Here is an 18,071-nt window from a genome sequence, read left to right as displayed (position 1 = left end):
GAACAATACCAATGTCTCCAACTGAGCTGCAACACAGCCAGCCACCCTACCCCCTTCCATATCCAAATCTCTCGAACCAAACCACTCCAAACCAAACCAAACACAACCTACGGTCCAAAAACCGCGGCATCCTTAGTACTCCTATCCGCCTCACTGCTCTGCTTCCCCTCACTCGCATTACTACTTCCAGGCTGCGAGTTCAACCCCGCACCCACCTTCAATCCATGCATAGGACCGGGAGGTGCACCAGATTGCGGACCAGGGTAAGGCGCATGTCTAATTTCCTTGCGCCCATTGGCTTTGTAGAGAAGGAGGACGTCGCCTCCGCCACGCCAGATGTGTGCGCGTATACTAGCGAGTGTCATGGTTGGGGGGATTAACTATTGATAAAAGGGTTAGCATGTACCTTCAACCACCCACAAACAAAACATCACCGGAAGACTCACCTGATTATTACAATACAACTCCAAATACTCATCCGGCTTAAGCACGCCGCCACTCTCCGCTGACTTCTCGAGATCCTCCTTAGTGGGCGCAGGTTCAATGCGCTCAGCCACATAACCCAGTATCTTGCGTGCGCGCAACATTCTATTTGCATTCAGGCGGTTGTTACTGAGAGTCGCGTTAGCGCTGGCGGCGGTTTCGAAGGGGAGGGCAAAGGGAATGTACCCGTCGGATGAGATGGAGGGGAGCGTGTTGTTAAACGGTTCCAGTACGAAGGACACTTTGACAATGTCTTTGGGCGGGAGTTGGTTCTGTGGGGGATGGTTAGTGAAGAAGGACGTTTTTTATGTATGGGGTGACGAACTCGTAGTAGGACTTCTGCTAGCCACATTGGTGCGGCTTTTTCGATGAGGTCGGCTTGGGTACCTAGGGTTCCGACTTTGCCCTCGAACAGGTCGGCTACACCGCCGGAGTCGGGGCGGTCCTCCTGAATCAGAATGGTGGTCATAGCAGGTGGTTTGAGTACGGGTGTTTCGTTGGGCAGACTGGGTGCAATCTGTGTGTCCAGCTTGGTCGCGCCGGCCGCAAGCTGTTCCTCGTAACCCTGCCGTATCCGTTGAAGAGCGCCGAAGAAATTATCTTCAATGGTCTTCTCATCCGTCTTGTTGGAGTGTGCATCGCTGTCCTCGGCCTTTTCGTCAACGGCGGGTTTGGCTGGCTCTGGAGCGGCTGTGCCAGTGCTGAACTTCTTCATGCTAAAGCCCATGTTAAACTTCTTACCAAACATGCCTTTGCCCTTCTTAGCTGGCGTGTCGGCCTCGGTAGGTGATTGGACAGTCTCCTCTTTTGAGTCCGCAGAGCCGTCTTTCGAAGCCTCGGTGGCTTTTCCACTTCCGTTGCCGTTAGCAGCAGAGGCAGAACCAAAGTAGTCGCCGCCTTCCTGAGTCGAGCTCCGTTGGGTTTGCGTCTTCTCCAGTTGTGCGCCCTCTTCCTTGGTTGGAGTCAAGGGGTTGGTGGTAGAGTTGCGCCCTGCACTCATAGGTGCTGCCATTGGCGTGGCTAACCCGATAGCCAGACCTGGTGTGTGTGGTAGGCGCATTCCGTCAGCTCTGATAGTCGAGCCTGAAGCAGGCCCTGAGGTCGCATCCGTCCATCCATTGATGTTCATGTTCGGTAGCTCGATGTTTGTCGGGCGACCCGGCTGAGGTTGTTCTTCCTTCTGTTTGAGCAGCTCTGCGCGCAGGACCTCATCGCGCTTGATCTCCTCATCGATGAGGTTCGAGAACAGGTATCGTAATATCCATTTGCCAAGGTTTATGCGATGGTCTTCCCGGAAGTCAATCTGCTCCTCTAGCTCCAGCTCATCTGCGTATGTCTCGGCATCGAAGCAGTAGTTCTCTTCGAGCATGCACGTCAAGGTCCCTATCCTTGTATCGACAGCGCACCAGTGGGCGACGGTGTCTACGGTGTTAACTTCTGGCACGACGTCCTCCATGTGCTTCTTGCCGTATGACTTGATGGGTGCGCACTGCAGTAGATCCCATAGAACCACCTCTCCCGCAGTGTCGAGGGTGAGGACTCTTCGCCGATCGTTGAGCAAATGATGCTTGATGAGACCGTTCTGGCCTTCGATTGTAAAGTCTGGTAGTGCCCGGACAGTCCCAACAGCACTGTGTTCGGGAGCCGCTAGTACTTCGGAGGGTTTGCGCGTGCTGGCTAGAGTTGAGGTATCGGCATCCTTGGTCGCAAGCGCTTGCGGGAATGGCGCAGTATTGGACATGCGCAGTAGAGACTTGAGCGGAATCTTGGACGTTTCGTTCTTCGGAGGGCTGCCAGCGGGAGGCGAAGGAATGCGCGATCGCATAGTCGACACGCTGTTCCTATGCCACTTGTAGGATTCTGGAAGCTCGACCTCGGCCGCGGTTTCCACGTCGTTCCACCGGTTGATGCTCGAGCTGGAGGTTGCAGTCCAGATATAGTCGCCAGCTGCGACAACCTTGTTCACACCCTCGTGCTCCTGACACACTGCCAGCGAGAGACCTTCGTCCATCTCGGCGCAGTTGCGCACATCACTTTTGGCGACTATGCCAGAGCGGTCGGAAGAGTAGAAGACGTCGAGTTCAGGCGAGTCGGAGTGCAGAGACCAGACGCTGTCGTTGTGCATAGTAAGCGTGTACATGCAGCGGCCTGCCGTCATGGACCACACCTTGACCGTCTGATCGGACGAGCCCGTCAGGATCATGTCGCCGTCCTGCGCCAGGAGGATATCGCGCACATTGTCCGTGTGTCCGACAAACTTGGTGATGCGCTTGCCCGACCTCGCGTCCCACACGCGGACGATGCTCTCCGGCCCGCCACTAGCGATGAGGTTGGGTGTTGCTGCCAGGGCGTATACAGAGCCCTTGGCGGTGTTCTCATCCTCGCCGACAGCAATCTCCAGCTTCTTGCCCGCGCCATTGAGGTCCCACAGGCTGATCTTGCGGTCGAGGCCGCCCGAAGCTACCCAGTTCTCGTTGCCGCCCGGCGATGCGACGCGCTTGACGTAGTCGGTGTGCAGGCCAATCGTCTGCGGGGGCAGCTTGTCGGTGGCAGCGGGTCGCCATACCTTGACGGTGATGTCGGAGGAGGCGGAGACGAGGGCGTCGTTGTTCTGGGCGAGGACGATGTCGTTGATCCAGTGGGTGTGGGCCTGGACCTGGTTGCGGAACTGCGTGGGCGGGGGCTTGGAGTCGGTCGTGTTGGAGTCGGCGAAGGGGTCGTCGTCGTCGGTGGTGGAGTGGTCGAGGTCGAGATGCAGGTCCCAGGCGCAGATTACGCCATCACGGCCGCCCGAGTAGAGGATCGAGTTCTGGGGGTCGACGGCCAAGCCATTGACTCCCAGCCTGTGGCCGCCCGCCGAGTTGGCCAGTGGCAGCACTGCGCGCCCAGGTCAGCTCCAGCTCCAGCTCCAGCTCAGCTTGTCGCGACGGCGCATGCAGCAGCCGACACTTACCGTACGAGATACGCTTCCGCGCGTTGCGTCCCATGCCCAAGATTAGCCCTGCGCGGACATGCGGGCGGCGATTAAATGTGGTAGTATCTGCTACGGGGGGCTATGTTATGATGTTATGGGTTGAGGCGGCTTGGTAGGAGGATTCCAGGCGGGCTCATGTCCCCTGCCCAGTGCATCATGGTCGACCACTGCAACCCGCGCCGCCCGGGATTCTTACCAGGGCTGGGCCATCAGGCGCGGAGAAGGCTGCAAGTGCCTGCGCTCGTTCCCAGCCGCGCCCGCTGCTTTCTGGAGAGGAATGGATACGTCACCGCCGGGCTCATCATGGACACAATTTTATGGAATAGTACTGGAGAAATTCAACGGCCAACTGCAAAGACATCTGCACGCTCTACCGTCCCAGCTGGCTTCCCGGCAACGTGGGCGCAGGCTGCGGGGTCTGACAGCCCACGAGCCGGGCGTTCGCATTCGCTCTACGGCTCTTCGGGCGGCTAGCCGGCTATCCACCGACCTGGTACGCCCTGCATTCTCATCTCTGCTATGTATTTCCACAACACGACTACTTCTCCACGCTCTTCGCTGGCCGAGCCATGCACCCATGCCAGTCCTTACCCTCTCCTCCCCACGGCACTCGATCCCACTCAAGCGTCTTCACCAGCGCAAACCCTCTCCGCTCATACACGGGCCTCCCGGTCATCGTGGAATCCAAATACGTGATCAGCCCCTCTTCATCCGCCTTCTGCATCCCCCAGTCCAGCATCATCTTCGCAGCTCCGCGACCCTGATGATCCGGATGCGTGGCCAGTGAATTCAGCATAAAGTACGGCGTCGATGTGCCCATGATGGAAGCCTGAGCGGCTCGTAGAGGACCGAGCAACGAACCCAGAGCTTCAAGACGCAGTTCTGGTGGGAGGAAACCAGGAGTGTCATCTGCTTTCTCGACCGGAATGGAAGGTGCTTCGTTCTTCTCATCCCCTTTGGTCACTGAGACGTTGTGCAAACTCCATACTGACACGGCTATCGTGCGTCCGCCGTTGTCAGGTGGGTCGTCAGAACTAGGCTCGAGATCTGTGTCTACGACTTTCCAGTGCCACGCGTTTGGCTTGTTGATTTCGCGTTTGCGGTCTTCAGCCACACCGCGTATAGATGTTTCGCTGATGGGGCCGGTGTGTAGGAGGTCGTGCGTCGGACCGTAGTAGGCGAGTGCGCGCACACGTGTCCAAGACAACGTATCGTCAGTGGCCATTGGGTGGATTTGGAGTGGCATGGTGGGGAAAAAGTAGTTATCCAGCAGCGCGATCAATATCGTCTGAGGCCAGTCACGAAGATTTCGCAGAGGATGCGACACGCTCTACAAGTACTGAAGGTTATCCCATCACTACCTGGACGTCACAACGGATGACTCAGAGTATCGATACGACTGAACGCGTCCAGTAACATACAGTCTCACCACAGCACAATGCAGGAACACAACTATCGCGATGACGTAGATACGCACCTACCTTCCCAATCGAGAAGCAGTGCTGAGATGAGAGACAAGTCAAAAGCACTCAAAGGCCAATTTATCTACGTAGGATCACATATGCACGTCATCTCGAACATGTAGGAAAGAGGCACCGTTGAACCCCTCCAGGGTGCAAGTGCAGTTGGGTGGGGCAGGACCGTAACCTTGACCCCGCCATCGTAGCTACCTACCTAGGTAGGCACAGCAACGTTGGACTCATGACGAGCTCACAATAATCACTTGATCAGATCGCGGCTTACCTCCAGGCTCTTTAGTAGAATTCAATCGATACTGACCAAACATCAGGTTCCGGGCGGGTTGTTCTTCCCATCGATATCTTTGAATGCGACGATTTAACCGCTACCGTTGTACGCAGTGTCCAGCATCTGCATGCACAACAAAGATTGTTCATCCTCCGAGCACGCATGTGCACCAAGCGGCACTTAATATACGCACAAATTCCCCTTGTTCTACCCATCAAAAGCTTTCAGACCCGCTTTTAACCGGAGACTTTGCCAAAGAAAGCCGCGGATATGTAAGGTAGATACAGCTGCAGACGCTACATTCCACACTTCGAATGTCTGATACGAATACCAATCGCTGCCCAATGACCCTGCAAGTAGTATCGAAGATTTTACGACATCTACCTGTATGGTCTATCCAGGTGCTTCACCTCGCTGCATTTCTTCTGGTTTCACCGCAGACGAGGTTGTGATCACAGTCGAATCGAACAGGTGCATCCGACCCGTCCGAAGAATGCGGCATGTCAATGATCCTTACGACTAACATATGCATGCATGTGCTGGCTCGATCATTCATATAAAATGGAGTAGACTGTGCCGTATTCATGCATGAGGGTAAACTCTTTGTTCACTCTTCTTTGCGTCATTACTCCCTTCCTTTTCTCTATATAAAACCATCTGCTCTTCCTCTTTACCTATATCTACCATTCCTACCACACAAAACCTCGTCCGCGCCCAATAGTTCAAGTTTGCTCTTACGCATCTTCTCCTCCTCCTCGAGATCCTCATCCTACAAACAGTTCGATCATGCGTCTACCCACCCTCCCACTCCTCTCCCTCATCGCCCTGCCAATGATCGCCAACGGTCTGCCCACCAACCAAGGCACAGCCGCGCAGCAGGCTGCCATAGCAGGCATCTTTCCCAACACCTTCAGCGTTCATTATCTTTATGTCAACGGCGGATGTTCGCCAAACTTTGGTGGACCTGTCACAAGAGTCAAGATATATGATGGATATAGATGTCGGTTCTTTCGGTACGTTGTCACTTGCTCCACTACTCTATCATCACAAGACACAAAGCTCTTTCGTTCGAGATTGTATGCTAATCTATCGCTTAACAGCGAGGACAACTGCAAAGGAAGGATTGGTGGGGTTGAAGGGTTGCCGTCTCCGGGAGGAGATCTCTATCAACCTGCGAGATCGGCGACGTGTTGGCATGGGTAGTTTAGATGTTCGGGGGCTGGGCTATGATGTAGGATTCAACTGAACTCACGAGATGTTTACAGAGTAGTCTTGATGGTAGTTCTGAGTCACGTTACATGCTCGCAAACCACGCCACACAACTACATGACGGCAATTTCCTTACTCCTCGCTTCCTTTATCCAAACGACCGCTGCCACTCTATCCAAGCCGCGATTCTCTTTGTTACTGTTCAGCAGCACAGGCTCATCTCTCTAGGCATCGCAAGGTATTTGCAGTAATGAGTCTGTGCCTCTATCTGCTCTCTTCCTCGTCACATGAGCACTACTGGGTTCCAGTCTGCCGGCCAACACAAACCCGCTACCCTGTCAAAGTCTAGGGGATATAGCCGGAGTAAGGAGTGCCGGTACGATCCCATCTGTGAGTTATTCGCTAATGGCGACTGCTCATTGGATGTTCTTACAGCCATAACTTTGGCAGAACTATTCTTTACAGTAGATCTAGATTGCGCTTAAATCTCTCCATTTGTTCTCGTAGTACCTCAATGGTACAGCTCAGCTGTTTATACCTCATACACGAGAATCACGAACTGCCAACAGGAATGGCAGATACCAGATATACATCAAGGAGTCTGCAGATCTAGCATCGCATAGGCAGGATCTTGTATTGGTCTGTAGTGTGCCGCTGTGGATAAATACACAATAAGAGACCTACGCGAAGACCATATCACCCAATTCGCAGTTCTTGGTATACTAGGGCTTGCTCAAATCCAACATAACCTCGAGAGTAAGGGCGTGCCTATTCGTTGGTACACAATAGAAGGACCAGACCGCGCCGTGTTCACGCATGGTAGCATGACCATCTCTCGCTCGCGATCTCTCGCTCAGGCCTTCCAAGGGCTCCTGTCTCCATCTCTCTATCGCATATATAAGCGGTCTTCTCTCTGTCGTTACACACAGTTTCATCCAACATTCCAAGCGCTCCCTCCTGTTCTACACCAACACTCTTCACCCGGCTAAATACTTTGACTCTACACAAGTACCAGTCATGCGTCTCACTGCCGTCTTCTCACTCATTGCTCTTCCCTTTCTGGTCAACTGTGCTCCTACCAGCGATGCTCCAATGGAACTATCAGAGGCTATGAATCTGCAAATTGGCTCTGAAGAGGCAGGCTACGTTCTTTGGCAATCCCCATACGGAACAAATGTGATTTACAGAAACCTTCTCCGCGCCAATGGCGGTTGTTCGGAAAGCTTTATGGGGGCCGTCGATCGAGCGCAGATATACGCTGGCTTTAGATGTCGATTCTACAGGTACGTTGCGATGATGCTCCGCACTACTTTGCAAAGTCCCTACACGCCAGTCACTAACGAACATGCGTGCTAGGGAGAAAAAATGCGTAGGGCAGATCGGGGGATTTTCAGGTCTACCTGCTCCCGGAGGGAAGCTGTATCAACCTGCCAAATCCGCCACTTGCTGGCGCGGGTAGAGCGGTTGCAACCACTCGGAGAATCATTGCGATGGGAAGTCTCTCAAACGTACTTTGGGGAGCACAAGTCGGTGGAATGGAACATATGGACGGTCACTTTACTAGTACATACGGAGGAGCACCAGAATGAACTACTTGTCGCATTCTACTACATCATCATATCTTGGGCCGACACTCAAACGCAACAGCCAGCTACGCCAACCCCAGTCTCCTAGTCAAACTCTTACCCAAACCAGCAAAGATACTGAAAGGATGTGACACGTCCCTTCGGCCAAAAGCACATCTCATCCCTCCATGACCACCCCAAGTTCGGAATAATCTTGACCTGTACATCAACGTTACTTCCCTTCATCCTGCTCTTTTCAACAAAGTCCTCAGCCCAAATCTGAGCCGCGTCCCTCAAAGCAGTCCAAGTCGGACTCTTATTCGGCTTCACATCGCTGTCCTCGAGATCGGCGTAGTAGTACTCATTACCATCAACGCACACCAACTCCAATTTCTGCAGCCTCGTAGAACCCACCATGTCTGCAAGTACCGCCATATCCCCAAACGTCGCTTCATTAACCAAACGCGACGTCTTCTCGCCCTGCGACTCCTCATCCTTCATCTGCTTCTTCAAAAACATACTTCCCGGAACACCAACAGTAAGACCTTTCAGGCCGGGACATCTCTTCACCACATCAACAACACTTCCAGCACGATACCAAACAGGGCTCAGCCGCGGTACATGCGCAGTCTCCCGCACAGTCCCTATTTCGAGGTGCTGGATACAGCTCCATGCGCTGGATGGCATGCCGACCATCCATAGTTCCAGGTTGATTACGTCGTTGACAGCGATAGTGGTGTGGCGCAGATATACCTCGGTGGCTTCTTGGTTGATCTGGCGGTTTAGGCGTAGGTAGGGTGGAAGGCGCGAGCTGAGGGGTGGTAAAGGGGAGGGGTCGCTGGGTTGGGCGTATTGTAGTCTTTGGGGCAGGGAGGTGAGGAGGTGGGTGTAGATTTCGTCGCGGATTTCCCGGGGGAAGAGGGTGAGGAAGGGGCGGGTGCTGGATGGTTGTTGTGTGTCCATCTCGAGAAGAGGTCGGGATTCGAGATTGAGTAGTGAGCGGCGGTTGTCTTCAAAAATGCATGTATAGATATCCCGACTTGATGATAAGATGATCTTTGGGCTCGACTGTTCGGACGTAGTACAGTTATATGATCATAGCCGTGGTGGCTGTGAGACTTTGTCAAGCTGGTTCAAAGTGGCGGTGCAATTCCCATGTACCGGTCAGAAGCATTCGGCTGATATTGAGCAGGCATCTGCACAGCGCACCCGTCCTGCTCATTCCCTTCGTAGATGTGTCATGACAAAAGCCCGATGGAGTGTTGGAAGGAAGGTTCCGTCAACAGTCGCAACCCGATCGGTAACTGCGCCACATTGCACCGCCACGAGTTCCAAAACTGCTGCCTACCTAGGTACTGATCCAAGTCACTTCCCAGCATTGAGCAAAACCATCTCAAAACTTCATCAAGAAAACACCAAAAACAATGAGCCGGGGAAACACCTCAAACAAACCCCCCAAAATGCTCGACCTAGCAACCCGCCGCCGCATCTGCGAAGACACAATAACCCGCTCGTCCTCCATCGCAGCCTCAACACCTTCCGGCTCCCTAACCAGCTACTTCATCTCATCCCAACTACCCCCATTATCAAAAACACACCCCACATACCCATCCCACCCCACACTCCCCTCTCCAAAAATCCACAATAGCGACGCCTTCGCCCTCGCGCGCTCCCTCCCCAGCAACTCCAACTCCAAAATCGGCATCTTAAACCTAGCCTCCGACGCCGAACCCGGCGGCGGCTGGCGCTTCACCCTATCTTCCACGCAGGAAGAGGCCCTGTGTTATTCATCCACGTTGTATGCGACGTTGAAACCGGAATGGTATCCGTGGGCTAATACGGGGCCGGGGTGTGTGGCTGGTGTTATGTCGCCCGACGTCGTTGTGTTTAGGGATACGCTAGATAATGGGCTTGTTGAGGTACCGGAGGATCGGCGGGTTGTGGTTGCTGTTATGACGGTTGCGGGGCCGCGGTTTCCTGTTGTTGTGATGGGGGCGGAGGGGGAGGTGGTGTTTAAGGAGGAGAGCGTTGTTGAAGAGGTGCGGGAGAAGGTTAGGTTGGTGTTGAGGATGGCGGCACAGGAGGGTGTGGGGAGGTTGGTACTTGGGGCTATGGGTTGTGGCGCTTATGGGTGTCCGCCTAGGGCTGTGGCGAAGGAGATGAAGGGCGTGTTGGGGGAGGAGGAGTTTGAGGGGTGGTTTGAGAGTGTGGATTTTGCGGTTTATGCGAAGGGGCCGGCTGGGATGAGGAATTTGGAGGCTTTTAGGGAGGTTTTTGGAGGGGAGTGAGAGTGGGAGATTTGGTGGATGTTGCAACTAGCTGTTGCATTGTGAAATGTATGTACATATTCGATAAAGGTAAAGTAGATACAGAGAAGATAAATCGTGTCGCCTTCCGACTCGCAAAGGCCTCATGCTTTGCGCACACCTCCAACTCGACCCAGCCCCTGTCAACCCACTCTAGATCTTACCAACACCAGCAGTGTTAGCAACATTCGAGCTCGCCGCCGAAGCACCCGCAACAGTCTTTCCCTGGAAGTTGACCAAGAAATCCGTCTGAGTACCGCTAAAGCTTCCACTGCTTCCAAACGAGTTAAGTTGGCAAGTGTGTCCAAGATAAGTCTGGCATACACCATTCGCGCCCGTCGAAGGCGCCGAGAAAAGCTGTCCCTTATTATTAAGCAGGGGCGTGTTGACATTCTGAAATACGTTTCCCTCAGCAACAACCATGCCGCCAGCTTCAATATCAAACGCATGACCCGTGTTGCTGTAGAAGTAGTTGTTCACCGCATGGAGCAGCGTGTTTCCCTGTCCACCTACTTTAGGGCTGCGGCCAGAAGTGTGGTGGATGTAGTTGCCCTTCATGGTGATGAGATCGCTGCCGCCGAGGAGGAGGATGCTCCAGTAGTGGCGGCCGTCGCAGGAGGCGGACCAGGAGGTGCTGCCGTCGAATTCTGTGTTGCTGATTGTCACGCGGCCGGAGGCGCCGTAGCCGGCTACGAACATTTGACGGCCGATGAGGGAGATTTTGACGTGGTCTGGAGGGGTTGTTAGACACGGGAGGGGTTAGGATGAGAGGGAGTGGACGTACCGATCCAGACGAGGTCAGACTTATCGAGGGTGATGGCGTCGCCGCCCCAGATGTACTGTGGGTTGAGCTCGGTGATGTGGATGTTTTGGATGATGATGTTCTGTGCTCCGTTGGCGATGCGGAGACCTTTGCCACGGATGACACCCTTGTTGCCAACACCGATGAGGGACTTGTTGGAGCCCATGTTGATGGCAGTTACACCGGCATTGTCGTATTTGACCTGGACAGACGTGGCGCCTGCTCCAGCGTTCCCGTTGTCACACCAGTTGGCAGAGTTGATGGCGTCTTGTCCTCCGTTGCCAGGGCATTTGTTGGATGCGGGACGGCAGCCGGTGGCTGTTGTGGTCCCCTCAGTACCCTTGAAGTTGAACTCTCGGTCGAGTACGATACACCGGGCAGTGCTGTCGCTGAGCCAGGTCTTCAGTTGGGCTACTGAAGAAGGTACAACACAGGCTGCATTGCCACCTCCCGTAGTACCTCTTCCGAAGCCTTCAGGTGTGCCTTTGACTCCGTATGATTGCCTCTCTCCAAGAACGGCGGCACTGGCTGTGTACGCGCCTGCGAGCGCAAGAATAGAAAACTTCATAGTGATATACGAATGAACGATGCTTTCCTGAAGCAAGACAAAGGCTTGATAAGTAGAAAGAGTGGCTTGATACTGTAGATAGTCCTTTACCGGTGGCACATCAGCTCTTTAAAAGCAATTCCCATGTTAGTCAGAAGGGTACCCCTCTGGAAGGATACTCGGCAACCATGCCGGCATCGAGATACCTCTGATGTTGAGGAGAGTAGTTTCTGCGTCTTAGTGTTGATTTCCTCCATTAGCAGCGCGGAAGGACCAGCGCTTGGTGATGATAGGGGCATGGTAAAGCACCAGCTCATGGCGCTAACGCACGCCCCAAATGACAGCGGCGCGCAGTCAAGAACGCCACAGGGACTGTGAGTAGTTTGACAGCTATCCAGATCCCTGCAATCTCGTTCTCTTCAGGTACTGTTGCCGGTATGCTACCGTTGTGCCAGGGACCGTGGACATGTTTGCCCTGCTTCTGGAAGTTGCATCATCTCGGCTGTCGCGCTCGAGCCCTGATGGATCCTGCTCTTGGAAATAGATGTGGGACCATTGTTACCGGACGTTCCTAATCGCGCGACTCAGGTGTTGACGGTGTCTGCTCAGGTGTTCGCACGTGTAGTCCATGAACGTGTATTCCTTGTCGGACCGAATGACTACACCACACTGCTGTTAGATCGTACCCTAGTCGCTCATCTTTTCGCCATCAGCCTCGAGCTAATCGCTGGTCAGTTGATCTGGCTTCATATAGAGATAGCGCTTGAGCGGTGGAAGAATAATGCAGACCTCGGCGTTCTCTTCGGAACGGGTAGGGCGGATGGCAGACCCTGGGCTAGCACGTTTCGTCTCTCCGCACTTTGGTAGACCTGCGCTAGCGTAGCATATGCCGGCGCTACAAGCACACCAAGCACATCTCGGCAATGTTTTGCCCGGTCATGGACATGTCGGTGTTTGAGTTGCCAGTATTCCAGCCATACCCATCTATGCATGTCTGATTCACGGAACAGAAAACCCGTCTTTGACAATGTGATATTGCAAATGATCCAAGGTTGCCCCGGGAGCAGCAACCGTATCCGCTTGCTTTGCGACTCTCATGCACGGAAGCTGCTATCCGCACCTGTCAAATGTCGGAAGAATATTCACGCGCGTAGCTCGTCGGACATTTAGATGACAGGACGCGATGGATGGAGACTACAAAGTGGATTTAAATGTCCGTAACCCACTTCCACATGGCTACCGAGTGTTCGGACGACGAGTTGAGTAATCGTGACTTTGAACAGCTGCGACTCTTCGTGTGTTTGATTTTTCATAACATCGTAATGGCTTGTATTGCATGTAGTCATAACCACCCATACTCCGCTCTTATGCATCGAGACCGTCCATGCTCATACGTACTCTCTGTCCGCACAGCTCTGGATCATGCCCTTGTTGGTCGCGTCGTACTCAACCAAGTCGATCTTGCCGTCCTTCTCGACAGTGTTTGCCTGGACGAAGACCTTCCTGGGTGTCTTCTTCTTAAGCACGGCCGGCCTGACCATGTTCTCGTAGAAGGGCTCAACAGTGGTGATCTCGTCGTACATCCTCTTACCAGCTGCGTAGTCTGCAGTGGCCTTGTAAATGTGCAGCTTCTGGAGGTAGTCATTTACGGCAGGGCGACCTAGATCCAGAATACGATCACGCTCAAGGCGGATGGTCAGGTCGGAGAGATCGTCTTTTTCCCATTCCAGCTGGCAGAACTCGACACCGGCATTGAGGAATGTGCGCAAGATGGAGAAGCGAGCTTGCATGTGGGCTTGACCCCACTTCCTGCTCTTGGGATCCCAGAACTCTAGAGCTGCGATACCAGCGCGGGCCATCTGAAGGTATGCTGTGAAGAGAACGTCGCCGGCCTCACTGTTCATGTCGGCCTTGCCGTCACCAAAACCGAACAGTTGCAAGATGGGGAATTCGCAAGAGAGCGCCATGGCGACGCATTCGGCACGGCACTCCTCGTAGGAAGCAGCGATGGTGCCGAATGTTGATCCCCAAGTCTGGCCTGGCTTGTACCAAGACTTTATCGGCTGGCCGCTTAGTGGTGAGATTGGAGGGTTCTCTTTGTCGAAGTTGAAGACGCCTGGCTCCGTCTCTTGAAGAAGCTTACCACAACCATGGCCTAGCAGCTCGTGGAGGCCGACTTGAACCTCGAAGGCAGGGTCTCGGTACTTTTGGTACGTGGCCAGGTCTTTGTCTTTTATGAAGGGAACAGCCTCGTTTGGTGCTTTTGCAGAGAGGATGTTGCCAAGCGATACGTTCTTGAAGCCGAAGTTCTGCCGAATGTCATCATAGTTGGGGATGTTGATCCCGGCAGGGATGCTGTTGATGTCAGATGAGGTCACAGAACCACCTTGAAGGTTTTCTTGACTTACCCACTGCCTGCAAACGTCAGCACCTCGAGCGAGGTGAAGTCAGGGCTGAGGAACTTGTCCTTTTCGAATGACTTGTCCCACGGTAGCAGAGGAATGTACTGTGGCGCTGTCTCGACCAACTTGCCGAAAGCCCGTGTCCTCTCCTTGTTGACCATGGCAACGAAGCCTTCCCATTCGCCACGGATGCCGTGTGGGTCGCGGTATGTCTCGATGAATCCGATGTCTGATTCCACCTGAGGTCCCTTGTCTTGTACCCATGCCTTTTGGCTCTCCTTGAAAGCCTGGAGTGACCCAGTCCTGAAGCTCTTGGAGTATTCTTCCATCATCTTGATTTCGTGGTCATTGGCTGCGTATTTCTTTGCCTGCTCAATGTGGTGCGCAATGGTGTCCATCTCCTTGGAGTAGTCACCAAAGACCAGCTTCACCTTGCTGCCATCGTCCATTGTCCACTCGCTTTCTTTCAGATCGCGTTGCTCTGCCGATGGGTTGTCCGATGCTGAAGCAATGAGAACCTCATACCCATCCTTCGCCTTCCTGATCCTTGTATTCTCCGGAAGTAGCCCTTTGCCTTCGAGGAAATCGCTCACGCTGGAGATCTGTTCGCTGGTGATGTCGGGGCTGTCGGGGTAGTAGGTGGAGATGTGTCCCGCACCGGGGTAGCCCAGGTGCAGCTTACCCACATCGTTTCCAGCATATATGGCGTCCTTGAACTTTTCGTATATGGCCAATGTGTCTTTGGAGGCGGTCGCGAGTGCCTTCAGCTGTCGCGGTTCGAGGCGGGGCACGAACTTGCTGTCTCCGAAGGACTTGAAGTTGCCTAGATTGCCCAGGAACTGCGCTGAGTAATCGAGGTATGCGTCAATCTCTTCTTGTGAGAGACCGGTGTCTTTGGCGAGAGAAGCGTAGTCGCCTTTGGCGTGCTTGTGGAGGGCGACGATGAAGTCATAGATGTGCTCGGATTCGGGGGAGACTTGGCGGAGGACGACGCGTGTTCCGGCGAAGCAGGCTCTGTGGTATGGGTCAGTTACTATACCATATACTGCTGAGGCATATGTATGTCCTACACTGAGAGATGGTGGGCGTAGAGCTTCTCCTTGTCGCTCAGCGCATCAAAGTGAGGCTTGATGGTCAGAGGCACGACAGTGGGCGGGCTGTCGGCCAAGTACTGCTTGAGGGTCTCAGAGTCTATAGTGGCGGTCATGTTGTTGGTGGTAGTTGAGGTTGAGAGTCGTCTGGTGAGCTCCAAGGGCATCGGCGGGGGGCTGATGCGGGCCCAGTAGCGTGGGCGTGGGGTAGCTGCACGTGTCTCACCTGAGGTCGTGGCAGGTTCGCGCCTCCCTGCCGCGCGCCATGGACCAATCCGCCCACTTGCTAACCTCCCTGCAAGAGGCGGCAATGAACGCGGCCTGGCAAGTATCATTGTCAGACGTCTTCGTTCTCATTCGGAGTAGAGTAAAGATTCCTCTTTTCGCCCGCTTAGCTGGCGCGAATTTCCGCCGAGGTGTTTTCCTTCCCGACGCGTCATGGTCGTGCCTTCTCCACTACCCGTCAACGTCACCTTCCATCCCACCAACACTCCCATCATCTCTCTACCTAGCCGCAGATTCTCTCCACCATGGACGAACTTCCCAACGAATTGCTCATCCACATTGTTGACCAACTGAGAGGCCCTACAACCTGGGCAGATCCAGCCGACTACAGCCGCACGGACGCCCTTGCGGCTCTTTGTTGCGTTTCCAAGAAGTTGTACCATATTGCCAGAACGTTGCTCTACGGATCGATAGACCTGCCCCCGAATGACGGTGTTTTGCCCCAGTCTCGAAGACTTTTTGCTCGTCTCCAAGAGCAGCCAAGCCTTCGCTTCGAGATCAAAGCCCTTCGACAGAAGACGCGTGCTAGGCTGAGACAGGACGGTGAGCGCCGTATGCGCGTCCGCGATGAGTACATTAAAGACACTACAAGAGACGTGAGAGCTTTTGGATTAGGCACGGAAGACGCCTCAGAAATCGTGGGCCGTTGGCTACGGTACGAAGACCTATACTTCGCTCTAGTGGCATTTCGGACACCGAACTTGGAGCGTTTATGGGCACGGTCGGCCCTTGAATACCAAGGGCTCTATGACGATTGCAACAATACCCTTCTCGAGGGCATAGGCCGTATGGCTATGGGCCTAAGTCGGCTTCACACTCACCGATTTGACAATCTCAAGATTTTGTATTTCGATTTCTCTCAAACACCGCAAACGCCCGCGCGGTATGCGTTCCCGTTTTTACTTCTTCCCAGCTTGGATGAGCTTACTCTTGTCGCGTTGGGCGGCTATTTCGACATGGCTGAGAATGAAACTGAAGTCGAATTCGAATACAATGACGCCGACGGCTTGATCATTTTCGGCCGCCCTTGGTTGTGGCCACTACGCTCATCGCCTATCACCAAGCTCTCGCTATTCAAACCAGTCATCTCCGAGAATGCGGTCAAGAATATGATAACGTCGTGTAAAGCTCTAGAGCGATTTGAATGCTTTCACCCAATGCGTTCCAGCACGCTCGATCAGTGGTTTGGGGGTCTCATTCCTGCGCTGAACAACCACATCGAGAGTCTTCAAAACTTGTCGTTATTGTGTAGGCAACATCGGTCCTCATTGGAGCACACTGGCATGGCTCAGCTCGATTCTATTCATGAGTTCACCAATTTAAACTCGGTCAGAGTCTCTTTGTATCTGGTGTCTGATCCGGGGGATACTCTGAATGCTCGAAGTCTGCCTGCTTTCTTACCGCCAAGCATCACATCACTGCACATCCACTATCCCCGTGAGCCAAACGACGAAGCCGATCAACAACTTCTCGATGTTCTCAGCGCACACAAGGACGGTACCTTAGCGTCGTTGAAAGATGTATACATCACATGGGTATACTACCATCGCGGAGAGGAAGAATTTGATCTGCTAGAACGACTTCAGTCGCTGGTACAGATCAAAGCACAATACGAGACGTCATCCATCACGTTTGACATTATGTTGACAATCAGAGACGACAAAGGTAAATGGTCGTTGGTCAGGGGATCGTCAAGCAGTGCTAACGTCTACTAGGGATCAGACGCAATTGGCCTAAGCTGACCAATCTAGGACTGGTCATGAATGGGACGCACCTGAGCACGGATCCGTACTATAAATCTCACCCGGAAAGTGTCTTTGTCGATTTTACGACGTCTCCTGCGCGCTACACGGTGCAGGAACTACAAGATGATCGAGATCATTTATCTTTCTGGTGAACGCTCGATTTGTATACGAGGGGCCCCCAGGTATACTTAACACTTGTCAGCTTCGTTTCCCGGTCCTGAAACATGCCTACCTGGCCCGACATGAACTGGCTCACGATCACGATATTTTCAATCCGCCGGTCTCCTGGAGTCGAGGTCCAGTGTCGCGCGTATAGACGTCGATTGCGCAAATGTCGCCATCGTCCATATCTGTCAATACACCTTGGCCCTATCCTCAGCTTCTTAATGACTATGCGACATCAAGACAGCCTCATTGGCGATCTCGAGTCTGTGGAGATGTGCGGATATAAAGCTTCCGGCGCTTCTTACAGCCACTTCGCACCATCCTTTCATACCCCTCTCTCATCAACAATACGACATCGAGAGACTGGGCCGCAGAAGAATCAGGGTCAACTGCGTGTGATACGCTACTTGAAATTGCATTCATCATGCTAAAAGCTTCGGCACCGGGCATGTCGCCTTATTGCGTCTCTCATCACGGAAACGTATTTATAGTTCTTGGTAGCTCCAGGCGCTGCAGCCACGGGCCTTACAGTCGGTCGAGGACCCGCTTCCAAGATGCCAGCTATGCCGATCAGATGCACTAAAGTCAAACCGGCGTTGATCGCTTGACAAGGACGAAGTTGGTTATGCTTATTACTCCTGTGGTAACGAAGCAGGTGCCGCCTGCACCAAGTTATTTTGAGGAGCAGAAGTCCACCAGATCTGTCGCCGTACTTCTAGTGCCCCGTCTTGCATATGCCGAACAAGTGTCT

General features: G+C 53.6%; 6 protein-coding genes across 6 annotated transcripts; 1 reads left to right on the top strand and 5 right to left on the bottom strand.

Moving 5' to 3' along the window:
• Positions 1-107: 107 nt before the first annotated feature.
• J4E83_008402 (uncharacterized protein) lies at positions 108-3,470 on the bottom strand (the record flags this gene model as incomplete). The annotated part of the gene is made up of 5 exons (XM_049335299.1): positions 108-380; positions 447-612; positions 670-755; positions 809-3,360; positions 3,437-3,470. The coding sequence occupies 5 exons, from the start codon at positions 3,468-3,470 to the stop codon at positions 108-110; spliced, it is 3,111 nt and encodes a 1,036-aa protein (XP_049185565.1).
• Positions 3,471-3,995: 525 nt separating this feature from the next.
• On the bottom strand, positions 3,996-4,682 carry J4E83_008401 (uncharacterized protein; the record flags this gene model as incomplete). The annotated part of the gene is made up of 1 exon (XM_049335298.1): positions 3,996-4,682. The coding sequence occupies one exon, from the start codon at positions 4,680-4,682 to the stop codon at positions 3,996-3,998; it is 687 nt and encodes a 228-aa protein (XP_049185564.1).
• Positions 4,683-8,094: 3,412 nt separating this feature from the next.
• Positions 8,095-8,940, bottom strand: J4E83_008400 (uncharacterized protein; the record flags this gene model as incomplete). The annotated part of the gene is made up of 1 exon (XM_049335297.1): positions 8,095-8,940. The coding sequence occupies one exon, from the start codon at positions 8,938-8,940 to the stop codon at positions 8,095-8,097; it is 846 nt and encodes a 281-aa protein (XP_049185563.1).
• A 1,496-nt stretch (positions 8,941-10,436) lies between these two features.
• J4E83_008399 (uncharacterized protein) lies at positions 10,437-11,653 on the bottom strand (the record flags this gene model as incomplete). Its single annotated transcript, XM_049335296.1, has 2 exons — positions 10,437-11,014; positions 11,068-11,653. 2 exons carry the CDS (start codon positions 11,651-11,653, stop codon positions 10,437-10,439), a joined length of 1,164 nt encoding a protein of 387 aa, XP_049185562.1.
• Positions 11,654-13,020: 1,367 nt separating this feature from the next.
• Positions 13,021-15,241, bottom strand: J4E83_008398 (uncharacterized protein; the record flags this gene model as incomplete). The annotated part of the gene is made up of 3 exons (XM_049335295.1): positions 13,021-13,987; positions 14,041-15,048; positions 15,105-15,241. 3 exons carry the CDS (start codon positions 15,239-15,241, stop codon positions 13,021-13,023), a joined length of 2,112 nt encoding a protein of 703 aa, XP_049185561.1.
• A 414-nt stretch (positions 15,242-15,655) lies between these two features.
• J4E83_008397 (uncharacterized protein) lies at positions 15,656-17,125 on the top strand (the record flags this gene model as incomplete). The annotated part of the gene is made up of 1 exon (XM_049335294.1): positions 15,656-17,125. The coding sequence occupies one exon, from the start codon at positions 15,656-15,658 to the stop codon at positions 17,123-17,125; it is 1,470 nt and encodes a 489-aa protein (XP_049185560.1).
• Positions 17,126-18,071: the final 946 nt, after the last annotated feature.

The sequence above is a fragment of the Alternaria metachromatica genome (assembly GCF_023757995.1).
Source record: "Alternaria metachromatica strain BMP 0045 chromosome Unknown scaffold_24, whole genome shotgun sequence".
NCBI lineage: Eukaryota > Fungi > Ascomycota > Dothideomycetes > Pleosporales > Pleosporaceae > Alternaria > Alternaria metachromatica.
The sequence above is the reverse complement of the archived record's forward strand: the minus strand, read 5'-3'. Positions and strand labels throughout refer to the sequence as shown.